The sequence below is a fragment of the Alexandromys fortis genome, unplaced genomic scaffold (genome assembly GCF_014885135.2).
Source record: "Alexandromys fortis isolate MF-2015 unplaced genomic scaffold, M_Fortis_MF-2015_v1.1 scaffold_3, whole genome shotgun sequence".
Lineage (NCBI taxonomy): Eukaryota > Metazoa > Chordata > Mammalia > Rodentia > Cricetidae > Alexandromys > Alexandromys fortis.
This window is the reverse complement of record NW_026067909.1, coordinates 25478905-25495604: the sequence shown is the minus strand read 5'-3', so window position 1 is coordinate 25495604 and position 16700 is coordinate 25478905. Positions and strand designations below refer to the sequence as shown.

The 16700-nt window shown below is 41.6% G+C and overlaps 1 protein-coding gene across 1 annotated transcript in view; it reads right to left on the bottom strand.

Moving 5' to 3' along the window:
* Nucleotides 1–16700, bottom strand: part of Csmd1 (CUB and Sushi multiple domains 1) — a 1119426-nt gene that overhangs the window by 450511 nt on the left and 652215 nt on the right. Inside the window, exon 7 of the mRNA XM_050136505.1 lies at nt 5936–6013. Coding sequence (XP_049992462.1) covers nt 5936–6013 — 78 coding nt within the window. The remainder of the gene's footprint in view (nt 1–5935; nt 6014–16700) is intronic.

Here is a 16700-nt window from a genome sequence, read left to right as displayed (position 1 = left end):
TATATATATATATATATATCTTAACAGAACTTATGTTCCTGGTTGCCTTGAGAAAGACATGTATGTATTCCTGGTTGCCTTGAGTATGACATGTATGTGAGTGTCCTCTGGAATGTGAGGGACTACCTCGCTTTGCAGACAATTTCTCGTTTGGCTTTTCGTTCCCCAGATATATCTAGACATCAGCTTTTTGCAGCAAGGTTTTTCTGGGTATTTACGAAGATATTTCAGCTCCCGTGGTGACAAAAGCCTATTCAGTTGCTGCATAATTTACTAACCTGATTTATAAAGCGCTACATTAAATCTAGTACTTTCATGCGATAGGAGGATGGAGCCTTCTGAGGAAAGCAAAGATCTGTAATGATCGAAATGCACCCTGGAATTACATGCTATGGAAGAAAGCAGATTGGGGCAATTATCCCTCTTTTTATCATTAAACCTTCGGAAGGCTGCTAGAGGTTAATGGAACTATTATTTTTCCTTCTTTCAAAATCCGCCTTAAAGCTGATCTGGCTGGCTCCGTAGAAGGAGCCTGGCTCTTGCTACTGCAGGCAGAGTTTCTATTATGCAAGGAGAGAGATCACACATGTGTGTGCTATCAATGAAATAAATCCTAGATAATCTGTGTCCTGGAAATGAGCCCTGATGATGAGAGGGGGGCCCTCGCACACTTAAGCACAAGCATGGCATCTTTGATGACTTTTTTTTTTTAAAAAAACACAATATGATTTCTGTAGATGGGCAAAGCAAGTCACGCTAATTGGAAAATTCTTTGAGGGAGGACTGACAGAGCAACCATGCCTCTTGTTACCTGGGCTATGACTGAAGATGCTACCTGAGATGGATTCTAGAGGAAGTGTCAGGACAAGAGTATAACCACCTTTATCTGTGGCTTATACACTTCCTGAGAGAAAGGTGGGGGGGGCTCTTCTCTAGGCAGATGGGTACATAGAAGAGGCTGTGTTGCAGAAGCTCCTTCCGCTCCTTCAGCTAATAGCCGCTGAGATACCAGCCCATTGGGGTGTGGTCTCTCTCCCTTTAAAAAGGCGCCCACTTCCCTCTGCACTCTGTGTAAATCTACATTGAATTTGTAAAGTCATTTCATTAACGTTGCATGGGGAAATTGTTTCCAACAATAGACATCTGTGCTCCTCCTGCCCCGTGATTGTTCTTCTGAATGAGCTGGAAAGGCATTTACCTCTCCAACTTCTCAGGGAAAGCATCTAGGATGGACTTTGGCCCTGGAGAAAGCCCAGAAGAGGTGGAGGACAGACTGTATCCACTACTGTCCTCTGCAAACAATGGCCAGGTCTGGTGCTGTACACTTGTAATCTCAACACCTGCCATAAGAACAGCCACAACACACACTACACACACACACACACACACACACACACACACACACACACACACACGTACGCACACACAGAGAGAGAGAAAGAGAGAGAGAGAGAGAGAGAGAGAGAGAGATTGAGAGATTCTCACAAGTGCACGCATGACCGCAGTCCCAGTTCCCCTTCAAAGCTTCAGCTCCTGTGGTCTGTTCCTACAGGTCTCAGATGAGTACATGTCTCACAAGACTTGCCTTGTGCAAGGGCATTGACAGAGTGACCACTGTCACATCTTTCCCCTATGAGAACTCTCAAGGAAAAGAATAGGCCCGATGAGGAATGAGACATGCAGAGGGGTGACCTAGGGTGGTACTCACAGCTCATACTCCATCCCGGCCTTCTGTTAGGGGCTTTTAGAACATATTTTGTCAGACATCATCAAGCCCTAATTTGGGGAAGTCTTTAAGTACCTGTGCCAGGGGGTCACATTGGCTTGAATGTCCTACGCAGTCATAAGGGGCTGTGGCCTCCAAGCCCTTGTGTAGGTCTGAGACATGAGCCTGAACCTCAGTGAAGCACATTAGAAAGAATAAGGCTCATGCAAAGGTCACCGGCATCTATCTGCATGAAGTATTTAGTCCAGCAGAAATCCAAATAAGGCTGGCTGCCACGGTAAGTGGGAAGAGCATGAATTGTATCTCATAACTTGCCCTTATAGAGATGTTAAGGAATTCACAGAGCACAAAGGGGAAATGGCCATCCTTCTGGGCTCACAGTAGGCTCAGAGCTCGTCCTAACAGGCCCACCTCCAGCCATCAGAACACAGGTACAAGTGAAACCAGTGTTTTGCTTCTTTCTTGGCATCTAGAGAGTGAGGCTCCCTGCTGTTAAACCCTGGGATGATAATGCATTTGGGACTGCTTTCTTAGACAAAACTAAATATGGGGGTAACCAGCTGCTCAGTGCCCACCGCATGACATAGATGGGAAAGGATCACTTAGATTATTCTAGGTCATCTTCTGGATGGTGATGCATACATGATGACTGACTCAGCATCATGGATGGTGAATCTTGGACCTGATCACAGCAAGTGTTTACAACCCCAGAGTCTGCCCCTCCTGCTTCCTCTGGGAAACATGTCACTGTCCTCAACTGTCCCTTCAGGGTCACACGTCTCCCTCACACACTGATCATGAAAGGCGCCTGGTTTCTTCAGTTCTTCCTTTTCCTCACTGATGAATCCTCAAGCAAGGCACAGAGAGTTTAGAACTGCCTGGACATGGGAAAAAGAACTTTCTAATTCTCAAAAGGAAATGGTCTGTTACTTCCTGTATCAATAGGGACAGGAGGGAATGTCTTGCATGAATAAGCTACGCCAATGCCACCCAAGCAAAAGAACATGTGCCCAGTGGAAGGAGCCTCTCATCTAATGCTGACTTAATACAAACATATTGCCTAACAGGTGGTTCTGTCAAACTGTAGATCACCACTTCAAAAATTTCAATCCTAAAACTGATTTTGCAAAATTATTACCAACACTTTGTTTTACTACCTGTAAGAATGCAGCTGAAAGTAGCAAAACTTCACATTGGCAAACAAAATCCCTTTCTTCACACTTCAATCATCCAATCATTTCCACCATTTAAAAATGTATCCTCCCCACAATTTCATCTGAAAGACATAGGTTGTGACTATCAAGAAAAAGTACCAAAAACATTCACAGGGTATTAATTTTGCATAGCACTCCCTGCAAGGACTCGGATATGGGATACCCAGTAGGCACAGAATGGGCACAATGTCAGCAGAAGTCCAGGAGATGGCTGAAGAAGGGGACCCCATGCTAACATAATGTGTGAATACTCAGCATTGCAGTAGAGCCTGATGCCATAATTGGTGTCAAGGAAATCCACAGAGAAAGTCTGTAAGATGTATGTGACCATCTAGATGAGAATGCAGCTCTGGGTACACAACCAGGGAACACTGAACAGTCAGACCAGCTGTGAAGATTGTATGGCAGTAAGCATTGCAGATTCCTGCTGCCATACACAGAGATATTTTCAGGTGTGCTGCATGGCAGATTTGGCTTTTACTCAGATAAAAAAGGTTTATATGCTGTGTGGTGCTTGTGCTTCCCAGAGCTGAGGTGGTGAGGATGGCTTTTATGGGCAGTCTCAGATGCAGTAAACATGCTTCCTCCATGTTGGACTATGTGGAGCCAACAGGTAGGATCTTGTTGGCCCTAGCCACACCTGCTTAGCAAAAATGGAGAGGAAGATGCTTTTGGTCAGAAAATAATTACATAAAAAAGACAGATTCAAATAAAAAAAATCTCTAAATCAGTCACATTGTTGAATAAACATACATAGGCTTGGGAGAGAGAAGAAAAAGGGTACAGAGAGTTATAAAAGAAGTAAATGGTTTTTAAAAAATAAAAGTCTTTACAGAGATGGAGTAAACTTGTAGAAAAATTAATAAAAATTAAAAAAATCCATGTAAAGATAGAATATACACAGAGAGGCTGGGTTATGTATATTATTGTGTTTTCTTTGAATTTTTTGATTGCAGAGAGATATTTGATTCTGGGGGCTGCTAAGCTAAATCATCACATATGTTTTAAAGGTTTCTGGATTTCAACATTTGAGTCTAAGGATATGTTTCTTTGGAAAATAGGTTCTTCTTTTGTTTCCACGGCAGATGAGAACCTGTGGGTTGCTTCCAGACTAATGTGGTTTGATGGACCAAGATCCCCTGAAAGGTTGCTGTGAACAACCCCAAAATACTTCATCCAACAAAAAGCAGGAAGCAGTTTGGAGAGAACTACACCCAAATTCCCTAAATGATTTTTTTAAATCTTTGTTTACATTTAAAGGGGGATATGCTATAGAGATTTGCATTGGTATGGATCTTGGTTTATTGATACAAATTTAAGGTTAATTTTGTTATGCTGTATAAAGTATTTGTGCTCTTGATTAAGGTATTGTGTTTGTGTAGCTTATTTGAAAATGTAATGTATAATTAAGAAATATAGAGTAATAGATAATCACCTATAATAATCAAGCTTATTGTCATGATGTTAGGTTTTCAAGATATATAGAAATATTTTAGCTAGATAGACATTCTTTCATAGACCTTCATAATATGGCATTTAAAATATTTTAAGAACTTAGGACTTTTCATGACAGTGAGACACATCTGCTTCTGGCAGCACCAACCACTTCAAAAAGAAGATAACCATTGAAGAGACTCCTTATGAAGTTTGTTAGCCATTTGGGCACGAATCTGCTCTTGCCTGGATTGCTTGATGGTATGCTGTATGAATTGGACATGCAGAACCCACAGAGAAATGACTGCTGAAGCTGCTTAAAGAAGGTTACACAGTCCTTCATGGTTCCTGCTTCATGAAAGAGTCACCAAGACATTCTGCAGGACACATAAAAATGTGACTGGAAAAGTGTCAATATAGGAGAAACTGTCTTTGAAATTTCCCTCTTTGTGGAAAAGTCTGCTGGCTATCATGGGCCTGTAGGCTGAAGTTGGATGCCCCAACAATACAATGAATTTTGGGTGACTGTCTAGGCAGCGAGATGTCTTTGTCAATTCTAGAATTTTGGAAGTTGCTTACAATATACTTCCTCTTTACTCAGGTAATATTATATCCTTCTGGAGTCTTTGATGGAGTTGAAGAATAGATAGTAATAATATAGTTTTCCTTAGTTATGACAAAAGATAAAGTAGATATAAATATTGTAACTGCAATTCTTGCTTGATACCTGTTTTGTTATATGTAATTTTACTATGTTAAAGTTAAAACCTTCCTTTTTATTTAAACAGAAAAGGGGAGGTGATGTGGGATTTCTGTTTGTATGCTGTATATACCATGAATTCATTAACAAAGAAACTGTCTTGAGCCTGTGATAGGGTAGAATAGAGCTAGGTGGGAAAAACTATACTGAATGCTGATAGGAAGAAGGAGAAGTCATAGAAAATCCATGTAGCCCTGCCAGAGCCAGACAGACTTTACCCAGTAAGCTACAACCACGTGGCGATACACAGATTACTAAAAATGTGTTAAATTAAGATGTAAGAGTTTGCCAATAAAAAGCTAGAGCTAATGGGCCAAGTAGTGATTTAATTAATACAATTTCTGTGGGGTTATTTTGGAGCTGAGCAGCTGAAAACAAACAAGAGGCTCCTACTACAATAGATGATCAGGGACATTGAACAAGAAGACTCAAAGACCCAACTCCTCTTTCTCAAAGACATATCTAGTGTTTGTTGCAGGGGCAAGGGGTAGAGTAACTGCACAGAGGGAAGAGAGCCCTCAAGATGTCTCTGTGAGTAATGGGGTTTCAAGAAAGAAATCTTCAATGTCTAGTCTTTTACAGGGAAGATAGAAGACTGAGTCGAGCTATGTTTCAGGAATAGGATAACATGTCAGAAGATCAGGTCTAGTCTTTATCTTAGGAAAATGCTTAAAAGCAGAATAGAGGAACAGTTGAATTAGAAGTGGTTTCTCAGAGAAGGAAGTTGGAGACCTTTCAGTTCACTCCTCTTTTCTCCTCTAATTGGTGCATCCATCCTTACATAGAAAGAATGGGACTCACAGACAGAGTTTTTGTGGCTGCTGTCCTTGCTCGGTAGCATCTTGACTCCCCTGGACTTCAGTTCAATTGCCTTTTTCACTGAAAGAAAGACAAATACATTATCAGATGAGACTTGGAGTTCACAAAGTCATTCTTTAATCTCACAGTAAATTCAGTCTTAATACACTCCTACCAACCCCTGAGAGGGACCCGGATCTAAGGGGACAATGAGAAGAAACAAACGGAAAACAAGCTACAGATAATTAAGGCAGACTTTTCTACAGCAAAATGTAACTCACAATCATGTATTTAGAGTTGAAAATAATAGGCAGTGGGCTCAGCTTTCACATCCAAACCTGCTCACCATTAGGACAAACAACTGGGACATACCACCATTGTCTCACCAACCACACAGGGCAGGCTGTGCTATCAGTTTTCCACGGTGACACTGACCCTAATACTTTCTAAATAATTCAATATATTCATAAAAGTCTTTCACAAAAATGGGTGTTGATCATTCACTTAGTCAATGTTTATTCAGCCACTTAAATTTTATCAAATGGTGTTGATGGGTAGCAGTATGGGAATGTGATGTTCAGAATTCTGTAGATTAAAAGTGAAGAAACCAAACCTCTTTCCTTTACCTTCCTTTCTCTTCCCTCTCCTTCCCTTTCCTCCCCTTCTCCTTTCCCCTCTCTTCTCTTCTCCCTTCCCCTTTCCTTCCTTCCTCTTCCCTCGTTTCCCCTCCCCTTCTCTTGCTTTTTCCTCCCCTTCCCCTTCCTCCTTCCCTCCTTGTTCCCTCCCTTTTTCCTTTCCTAGCAGAGCCTTCCTGTCTGTGATATGCAAGGAAGTCCTGCATTGTGGTTTCAACTCTTAGATTTAGATAAATACTAGAATTTTCTAGTTCCTGCCCCAAACAATACTGGGTATGAGCTGAAGTTTGTCGGAAGGAGGAATCCCTTGCTTTAAAAAATGAAAAATAAACAGGGGAAAGAACCAGGAAGAAAGTGTGAGTGGTCTCCTCCTCCTCCTCTTCTTTTACTGCTCTGGTCTCCCCTTTCTTGCCTTCCCTTTCAAGAACTCTTCCTGGAGTCTAAGTATTGGTCAGTTGATTTATTTCTGTGAAGGAGATGACATAGATCAAGTGAAGGTGACCAAGAACCCACTACTCCTTAGTTTGCTCCTGCAGCTCAGCGCTGTTAAATATTTCAGCTAAAGACACGGCAAGAGCAAAATAAAACCCAGGCCAGCTGTTGCTTAGTCCCCATAATTCCACCTCCTCATTCTTTGCCCATTCCTGAAAGCCTGTGGTGCCAGCCTTCTCACGGTGGAAGATGAAGCTTGAGACCCAACATCAAGACTGAACACAATCCCACAAGAAACACTGAGAGAAGGCCAGATGAAGTCATGAGCTACACCTGTGTTACCTGGTCTTCCCTAAAGCCAGAGAAAGGAGAGAGATTATGGGTACTTCTGATTCTACTTCTCTCTTTTTTTAAATTTTTTCTGGAACAACAAAATAAAAGAATCTATCTGCCACCTACCAACTTTCTCATAAAAAGTGAACTTTGCCTATTCTAGGAAGGATATGTCTTTTCATTACCTAGATACCTTCTGTATCTGAGACTCCACTGGGGGAAATCCTTTCACAAAAAGGCCTTCATGGGGTGACAGGGGCGGCACACCCTCTAAGAAGACCAGGGAATGACCTAGACAAAGTCTCAGGGGCATATGTCTGCCCACCTTGGTATCCTGACAAGCACAGCATCATAACTCAGTCTGTGCAAGAGTCAGGACTGCTTCAAGAGACCTTAGCCAAATTGAGACTTTGGGCTACTGTCTCCCTGTTTTGCTGGGACAGCAGGTGTTAGATGCTGGATCATCAGAATGCTATGAAAGCACTTGACTGGAATTATTTTTCAAATTGTTCCTTTTTATATTTTTATATGAACCTTATCATTTAGAAGGCCCTATTCAGTGTGGGTGGGGCTTCTATTCACTTACTTCTTGGCATAAGCAAAAGGACTGGCCTTCGATTTATAATCTTTGTTAATCTGGACTTGAAATGCTTTGAATCCTTTAGTACCATAAGCCTCAAAGGTGTGGTGGTACACACATAGACAATGCTTGCTTGTGGGATTGAGCAGGAGAACAGACAAAAGCAGGACACGGAAAAAAATATTATCTCTGGAGTTCTCCCCAAATGCATGGCCGACAAATGATGAGGTTAGGCTAGCCTGGGGTTCCAGTTCCAAGGTTACTTATGGAGCATTGGGGCAGGCATCTCAGATTCACTGTGAGAAAGTGCTGGTCAATAAAGAGTCTTGGCCTTCAACACTATAGAGCATCCTGTCACGGGGCCATGGTGGGTCTGGCCATATTCTTTAGGGGTGACCTACCCCATCCAGGGGCCAACCAGTAAAAGTAGAGAGAAACCCAGAGAGACCACCCCACTGTAACAGTGACTTAAGCACCAAGGGTCCTGTGCTTAAGTACTAATAGCTCCACCATCACTCAACTTTTCTCTCTGCCTCCACAAGGTTCCTCAAAGGTGGATACTGGCTACTCAGTAGCCATTCACAGAGAACCCAGGCCCAGATCGTCTCCACCTTGATTTGATTTCCCTCCCTGTCAATGATGTTAGCCTGTTATCCCTCATCTCCATTTCCATGTGGTGACTGACAAGAGCAAACAGAAAATGAAGGCAAGAAGCTGCTCTCCTTTAGAACAGGTCTCCCTGTAATGTCAGACTCAGAACCATGTCTTCATTTGGAATTGCAAGTGCCTTGAAGTGTGCTCCCTGTCATCTCCACTTTCCACTACCAAAACAACTTCGTTTCGTCTTGATGTAACTTGGGGGAGAGGAGATGAATGTGCAATAAGAAACACAGAGGAGAATCGATGGGAAGATTATACTTCGTGTTAAACTCGCAGCAAATTCAACCCAGTGTAAACAGATAAAACAAAACAAACAGAACTCAATTCTCTCGGAAAGTAAAAAGAAAGACTGAGAGGCACACAGGGTGCCATAAGAGTGTCTAAATATACTGGACCTCTCTGAGAATGTGATGAGCCCATAAATTCCACAATTCTGCAAATAATTGTTCAAAGCTCTTCAAAGCTAAATTTCCACCAAGGATACTTTATTTATTTTTCAATATGATGGTATTATTCTTCTGTTACTCTCTGAGCCACTGAGTTCTGATTTATTCCAGGTTCCTTTAGCTTCTTATTAAAGGACAACAGCTGGGGGTGTTGTTGTCCAAAAGCAGAAGCTGACATATACATCCTTGGTCTACCAGTTGTCTGCACTTTTATCTTGTGCCCTCCCTTGATATTCTTCTTCTTCCATCCAGAACCATTTCCTTTCTTCTTCCTTCTACTCCTCCTCTTTTTATCCTCCTTTCCTCTCTTTCTCTTCCTTCTCCCTTCCTTCCTCTTTTTCATTTCAACACCTCCTATTGAGGCTGAGAGAAACCTCGACTTTTAAAGGAAGCAGCAGGAAGAGAGTGTGCCATTCCAAGCTCCAATCTTCATGATTCAGGGAAAGATACTGCCCTCCCCAATACAAAATAGTCATTCCTTCACCAACAGAAATGAAAAGTATTGATGCAGTAGCTCTAAGCTACTGGAAGGAATGAAAAAAAAATGTCCTTGTGGCTGATAACGATCCTAAATCTTATGCTTAACCTCAGACCTAGACAATGACAGCCTCTGATTTCAGTTTACGGGTTTCTTTTTTTTTCTCCTTTTGGCTTGGCTTCTGAGTTTTTATTGACTTCAGTTGTGAATTCACTTTTTGGTGGTTACCATCTTGATTTCCAGCCTAAGGGGATGAAAGACATACTAAACTAAGGTTGAGCCATGGACTCAGGCCTATCCTGCCTAACATAACTCAGTCACACACTTAAGCAGCTAGTGATAACCAGAGGATGGACTTGGTGCCTCAGAAACAATAGGCAAAGGACACAAGAGCTGAGTTTGGGCTACTGAGTGAGTCCCTGAGGTCTATGGCACAGCATGGTGGCTGTAGTTAGTGATGTGTGCAAGCTTGAGCTTAGTTAAGAGAGCTAGTTCTGTGTCTTAAATAAATACTTTAAAATGTGGGGAATGGATACAGTCATAGGGGCATTTGAATGCTTAGTCCTTAGTTTGTGGTGGGGTTGGGAAGGTAAGTATGGCCTTGCTGAAGGAAATCATCACTGAAAGTGTACCCTGTGGACTTGAAGACTTCAGGCACTCCATGTTTATTCTCTCCGCCAGGTGTTAGTGGTTAAAGACGTGAGCCCCAGCTTCTGCTTCAGCTACTGTCTCTGCTATCTGCCACCTTCCCTGCTATGAGCCAATCTTTTCCCTCTAGAACTGTCAGTCTAATAGCTCCTTCTGTCTCTAGTTGCCTTGATGGAGGAGCTTTATCATAACAATGGAAACTGAACCAATGCATTGGCACACACTCCAGTTCCACGCCAGAGACAAGGGCTATGAGTCTCCTAAAAAAGTATCAACCTTAGAAACAAACAAAACCAACATACCCCAGAGAGCCTTGATTCCAGGAAAACTTTTTGCCCATGCACAAAAAGTCATAAATACCCCCAACACACACTACATATCTACACCCAGAAGCTGATTTTTTTAGTTTATCTCTCCCATTGATTATTGACCAAGAACAAATATCTTTGCAAATAAAATGTAAATTATTTCAATCAGATTTAATGTTGTAAATATAAAGATAAAACCTATTGAGAAAGCAACCCACAGCAGCAAGCTGTCAAATCTGTAAGCCAGTCTCTGTCAACTTACAGCCCCAGGGTTTGACTTAAATCACTCAAAGTATAAGTCAAGTGGTTTATTTATCAAGAGAATATCCATAATTTTGTTAATGAATTTCTAGAGTAAAATATTGTATTTAAGTGCCACAACCAAGGACTGTTCGTTCTTGGAGGGCAGCTACGCTCACCACTATCCTATTAACACTGCCCCAAATGTCCATCCAGCAGGGAAGTTTTTAGACTTACATAATTTTTTTCATACATTTAGACATACATTAATTGATGAGTTGTTTCCCTCTCTGGTCAGAAACATTTTGTTACCAAAATGCTCCTTTCTCACACAATATGTCCTAGAATTATTTAATCAATATAATAATTACTATAGTCATCCCTTAGTTGTATATATTAACTTTATATATATANATATCACAGAAGATATTTGATTTATTTTAACTTCTATTATTCATTTAATTTTTTGGTGGTTTTTGTTTCCTGAGGCAGGGTCTCTCTATGTAGTTCAGGATTGCGTGGAATCAGCTTCCTAAGTACTGGGACTATAAGCGTTTGTCATCCCCAACCTTCTTTATGTTAATCTCTCTTCTACTTACAGATGCATTTGGAAATTTTGATATTTCTTTCATTGTCAGAAAGTAAAATTCAATTCATTTGGAATATCCGAGAGTCTTGTTTTATTGTTTAACACAAAAGTAAGCATTTAAAAAAGTAGCATGCCTGGAGGTATTGCAGTTACTGACACTTCTTTGCTCTCTGTAAAACTCATGTTTTTCCCAGAAGCATTGACACCTCAGTCCTTCACAAACTGTCTCAAACGTTAACATGTAGAATTGTTTTTAAAATTAATCAGTTACCACATTACTAAGTCCAACATCATGATCCCCCCAATTAACACTGATTTTATTGCATCTTATATTGAAAAAGCCATAAAAATCCAGATGATTTTATATTTTGAACACATTTAATTCAAACCCGGTGTTAAATGGTCTGAAACTTATGAAACAGCTGAGCACTGCCCCAGCTTCCTAGTGACTGTCGGTTAACAGTGTCGTGTTCACAGGGCGGTGGACGCTGGCACAATCACAGGTTCTCAGCTGCGACTGCTCCGGGATGGAGGAACCATGTTTCCAAGAGAACTATCTCTTCCACATCTTTTCCTGAGATTATCACCTCAAAAACATGATCTATCACCCTTTTGCTCATTTGTTTTGCTAAGATATGTTTCTGATATTCCACCCTGGTCAGCCTCAGATACAGGAGGATACCCCTGCTTCACCTCCTAACGGTACAATTGTAGGCAGAAGCCACTGATCCCCGCTTGGCTGCTCTATTTCTCTCTGTATGAGATAGTTCCCATGCCTAGAGCCATCTTTTTTTTAATATTTTATCATATTGCACAACACAGCCTGTAAAGAATTATAAAACTACATATATATATTATGCCACAATGTCCAGATTTCTAAATTCAGACTTTGGCTGAGTAAGTTTTTAACATTTTCTAAGCACTCTTTTAATGAATTCACATGTTAGAGTTCAAAAACGTGTACTAAATGCCTCTTGCTATCAGCCACATCATGATAAAAGACTCAGAGGCACAAACTTAGCATCTGCTTTCAATAGCACTGACTCCACTGAGGTTTCCAGGCTACAGAGAGTAGCATGCAAGACTGATGTCTTGGTTTTACCTGTGTCTCTGCCTTTTTTGCTATGGGTGAAGATACAGAGATAAGTTATTCTCCTAACCCTGCCATCACCTTGGGCTCAGGGACAAAGAGCTTGACAGGACCGACTTCTGAGGTAAGCATCCATCAGGATGAGCCTACCACTCGGAGCAGAAGCAATCATTACCTGAGAACCTTATCCCATCAAGCAATAAGGACTTGCTCAGACTTCCTTAAAGCTCCACAGCTTAGAGGATGATGGGCAGAAATTCCATAAATGCCTTGTTATGAACTCCTCTAGCCTATTTCTGCCTCTGCTTAAACCTTAAAGCTCACACAGTTACCTCCTCAACAGACCTGAAGTCAACTGACTCCCTTATCTGGTCCTCTTCCCAATGCGGACACATGGAATCAATCTGACTTTCACATCCATTCATCTCTTTGTTGCTGTACTAGGGAACAAGCACTGGGGTGAGAGTCATCAAACTGCCTGGGACCAAGCTTTAACCCTTCAATCTCCAGCTATAATACTGTCATATAGCATTGACACGGATAACATCCTACTGTTCTACTGATGCAGATATTCATGGCTATTGCATAAAACTTGAGGAAATCTAAAAAAACAAATGATCAAGCGGAAATCAAAGAGAAGCAAAAGAACTCATTGCCTAGAGGCAACTTCTTGAACTACTTGTTACAATTTCAATTCCTTTCTTCCCAATTCCATGTGAATTGTATAAAATTAATACAGGAAGTTGATAGAGACATCCATGGTTTTACAGAGTAAACAACAAAACTTCATTTTTTTAAATTCTGTTTCCATTACTTCTTCCCATTTTTTTCCCTTAAAATGCTCTTAATGTTGGTCATCTTAGGTATGAATCAACACCTCTGCTCAATCCCCAGGCTTCTGTGTGACACTGGACACCTGTTGAGCGTGTGTCCAAACTCTGGCCCGTTTCTCTAAATAAACTGCTATAATTAGGTTGTCATCCTATCAGACTCAACTGATTTCTAGAAAAGCTGTGTCAGCTACAGCCTCACTCATACCCAGGAATATCTTAACTAACCCTCACCTGTCACCAGCCAGCGTCTGCCTGAGAGAAAACACGCACCAAGCATGTAGCCGAAAATGGATCTCCAGTTTTATCTGCATTTAAAGTAATGGACGCCCTAGCTGGCTTGCTTGCTAATGTATAGCTCACTGTGGTGCCTTGTCCTAGGCAGGTTATTTTACAGGAGCTTAATAGCTGCTGCGACAAGTCTTTTTTTAAGTTCTAGAAATAACTGGTGTGCTGTTTCCACAAGGTCATCTCTCCTGCAGTCTCATTATACAATTACACCAATGCAAGCGTTCCGATGCTTCTATCAGATGCTAGCGTGCCCTTGAACGACAACCTTTGCAACCATCTAACATCTGCGCTCCAGGACCTAGATTATCAGATTTCAGTTTTATGCTTAAATCAGCCAGTCTGCTCAGACTGGGAAATCAACTGGTGACACTCAATGTGACACTTGGCACGATGAGCAATGCTAGGACTGCATTTCCTTGCCAGGCGGCCATTGGAAACCTTTAGTCTAAGATCCACTTAAGAGATTAAATGATCATCTTACATGCATTTGTTTATGTGAGCAAACTATGTAGAGTTGTGAATACGCTTTTTCAGAAAAACAGACAGAAACCTTTGTGTCTTCCCAGCATGTCAGAATTTCTTTAATAGAAGTAAATTCACAAGATGCATCAATTCCATTGACTGTAAATTTCCAGGTTGCTCCTTCCCCCTGAGAGCTGGCTGCTGGTCAACAGAGAATCCTCAATTCAGTCTTAGTTATTAATAATAATTTATTAATAATAATGCTCAAGCATTATACTCCACACATCAACATTTTATTATTTACTTATTGTTTTAAAATATTTATTTGTAGCTATGTGTCTAAGTATGTACATGTGTGTGTCTACTGATCACAGGAAAGAGCATTGGATCTCCTGGAGTTGGAGTTAGAACTGGTTAGAAGTGTTGAGCCACCCAATGTGGGTCACGAGAACAAAACTCCAGTCTTCTGTAAGAGCAGTAAGTGCTTCTAACATCTGGATAATACCTTCAGCTCCAACATTTTAGAAAACAGTTAAAAAAAAAAAACATTGTCCTTCCATCATAGCAATGGTTTTAAAACATGAAACCCACTAAAGAATATGTATACAGGGCAACTGGTGCCATAACTCAGCAGTTAAAAGTACATGTTGCTTTTCTAGATCTATGTTCAGTTCCCAGTACTCACCGCTGGAAGCTTTAAACAGCCTGACTCCAACTCCAGGGGATCCTACACCATGCCCCATGGTGTCCCACATAGGTACTGCACTCATGTGTGTCTGTGTGTGTATACACATGTGCATACGTAAAAGACAAATCTTAGATAAAACTGTATGTAGAAGAATGGCTACAAAGGTTAAAGAGGCCCAACATAGCCCAAGAGTTTGGAGGCCTTACTGGAAGCAGATACACAGACTGGATAAAAATGCAGGCACAGAAGTAGCCGATGCATTGGGTAGACATGGAAGAATATCCAGCTACATACAGCAAGTGTTATGAAGTAGGCTGCAGGCTCCCAGGGCTGAGGGCCTCAAGGCTTCACGGAGTGACGGAACTAATTCATAAGACAATGGGCACTGTGGATATAAAGTAAATGATCCAGGCCAGACGGATAAATGTGGAACAGAGAGGGGGAAGTCCAGGTATGTGATGCCAGCAGTGGGTACTGAGCTACGCTCAAGCCCTTGGGAGAGTAAGGAGTCCTCTGAGTGTCAGTCCTTTGATGATGTACGGAGTGGTCACATGACAGGTCAGTGGGTGTGTTGCGATTTCAGTATTAGGCGACCTCTTCTTGGTGGAAGCCAGGTGAGAGGCTTGTATCTTTCCCACAGTCTAGACCAGCTGTAAATACTCAGACCTGATTTATCTGACACAGTTTTCATATTCCTAAGTGCCTGATGGTCTGCACTTACTTTGATAGGCTCTAAGATGACCCGTTTTGACTTTCAGGAATATGCCGCTTACCAGTTCATGCCTCATGGGCAGCAATAGGCAGGGACCTGGGTCTACATGAACAACAAGGTATTCCACCTATGCAGCTGCCTTCCCAATGGAACCAAATGCTTCTCAGAAAATGGAGTCTCCCAGGGCAAGACACAGTCAGGATATCCACTGTTTTCTCTAATGTGGAGTTACGTAGAACAGAACACAACCTAGTAGTCTATCTACCACCTATCTCTCACCTATCATCCATCTCATAGCTACCAATCATCTTTCTATCACCTATCATATATCTCTCACATACCTACCATCCATCTATCTATCTATCTATCTATCTTATATGTAATCTGCCTATCTAACCATCTCTATCTCTGTCTGCCTGTCTATCTATCTATCTATCTATCTATCTATCTATCTATCTATCTATCTATCTATCTATCCATCCATCCACCCATCCACCCATCCATCCATCTATACCTATCTATCACTCATCTATTTTTATCCTGTTACCTGCCTATTTTCTCCCTATCTTCCTACTTGTGTGAGGTCACATCACACACAAATAATGGTGTCTGTTTGTCTCGGTGGTGCCTATGGAAATTCCACTGAAACCGCGATGGGCTTCTTCACTGGCTCAAAGGAAAAGCACAGTAAAACTCCTGATCTTAAGAAAGATAATTAACTTCACTCACCCCTGTGTTCCAAGCCACCTGAGACCATCTAGATAATATATTTCCTGTGATTTAAGCGTGCAGCCATAAGTTCAGTCAAGACTTGAGTTGTAACAGGTGAGATTAAAGGATCATTTCACTTGCCCAGCGGGGACTTATCTCTTCACTCTACAGAAGTGATTTTAACCCCCTTTCCCAAATAGAGGGAGAGAGGAGAGAACCAGGGGAGGGTGGGGGGAGGAATAGGAAAGGAGAGGGACTCTCCCTGGAGATGCAGACCTCTCCCGGAAGCTGCTGCAGTCATTCCAGTAGAGTCTGTGTCTTCACCCTTTCACACCTCGCTGCTGTCTTCCTGTGTGGAAGTGTTGTTTTCAACACTCCCCTCACTGGGTAACTGGAAACCATCACCCTATCCCACTCACTAGCGGTGTTTTCAGGCAAGTGCCAGTTTGGAAAGAGCCAGCAGCCACAGATCCGGGCATCCCAGACTCATTCCTGAATTTTTCTGAAACTCAGAGACGCAGCCTTGTTTCTGTGTCTTCTCTTCAATGGGTGAAAAGGCTTAGATTTTAAAAAACACTAAGATTCCATCTGCTTATTTCTGTTCTGAGCAGATAATGTCGACTGGAGGAAAATGG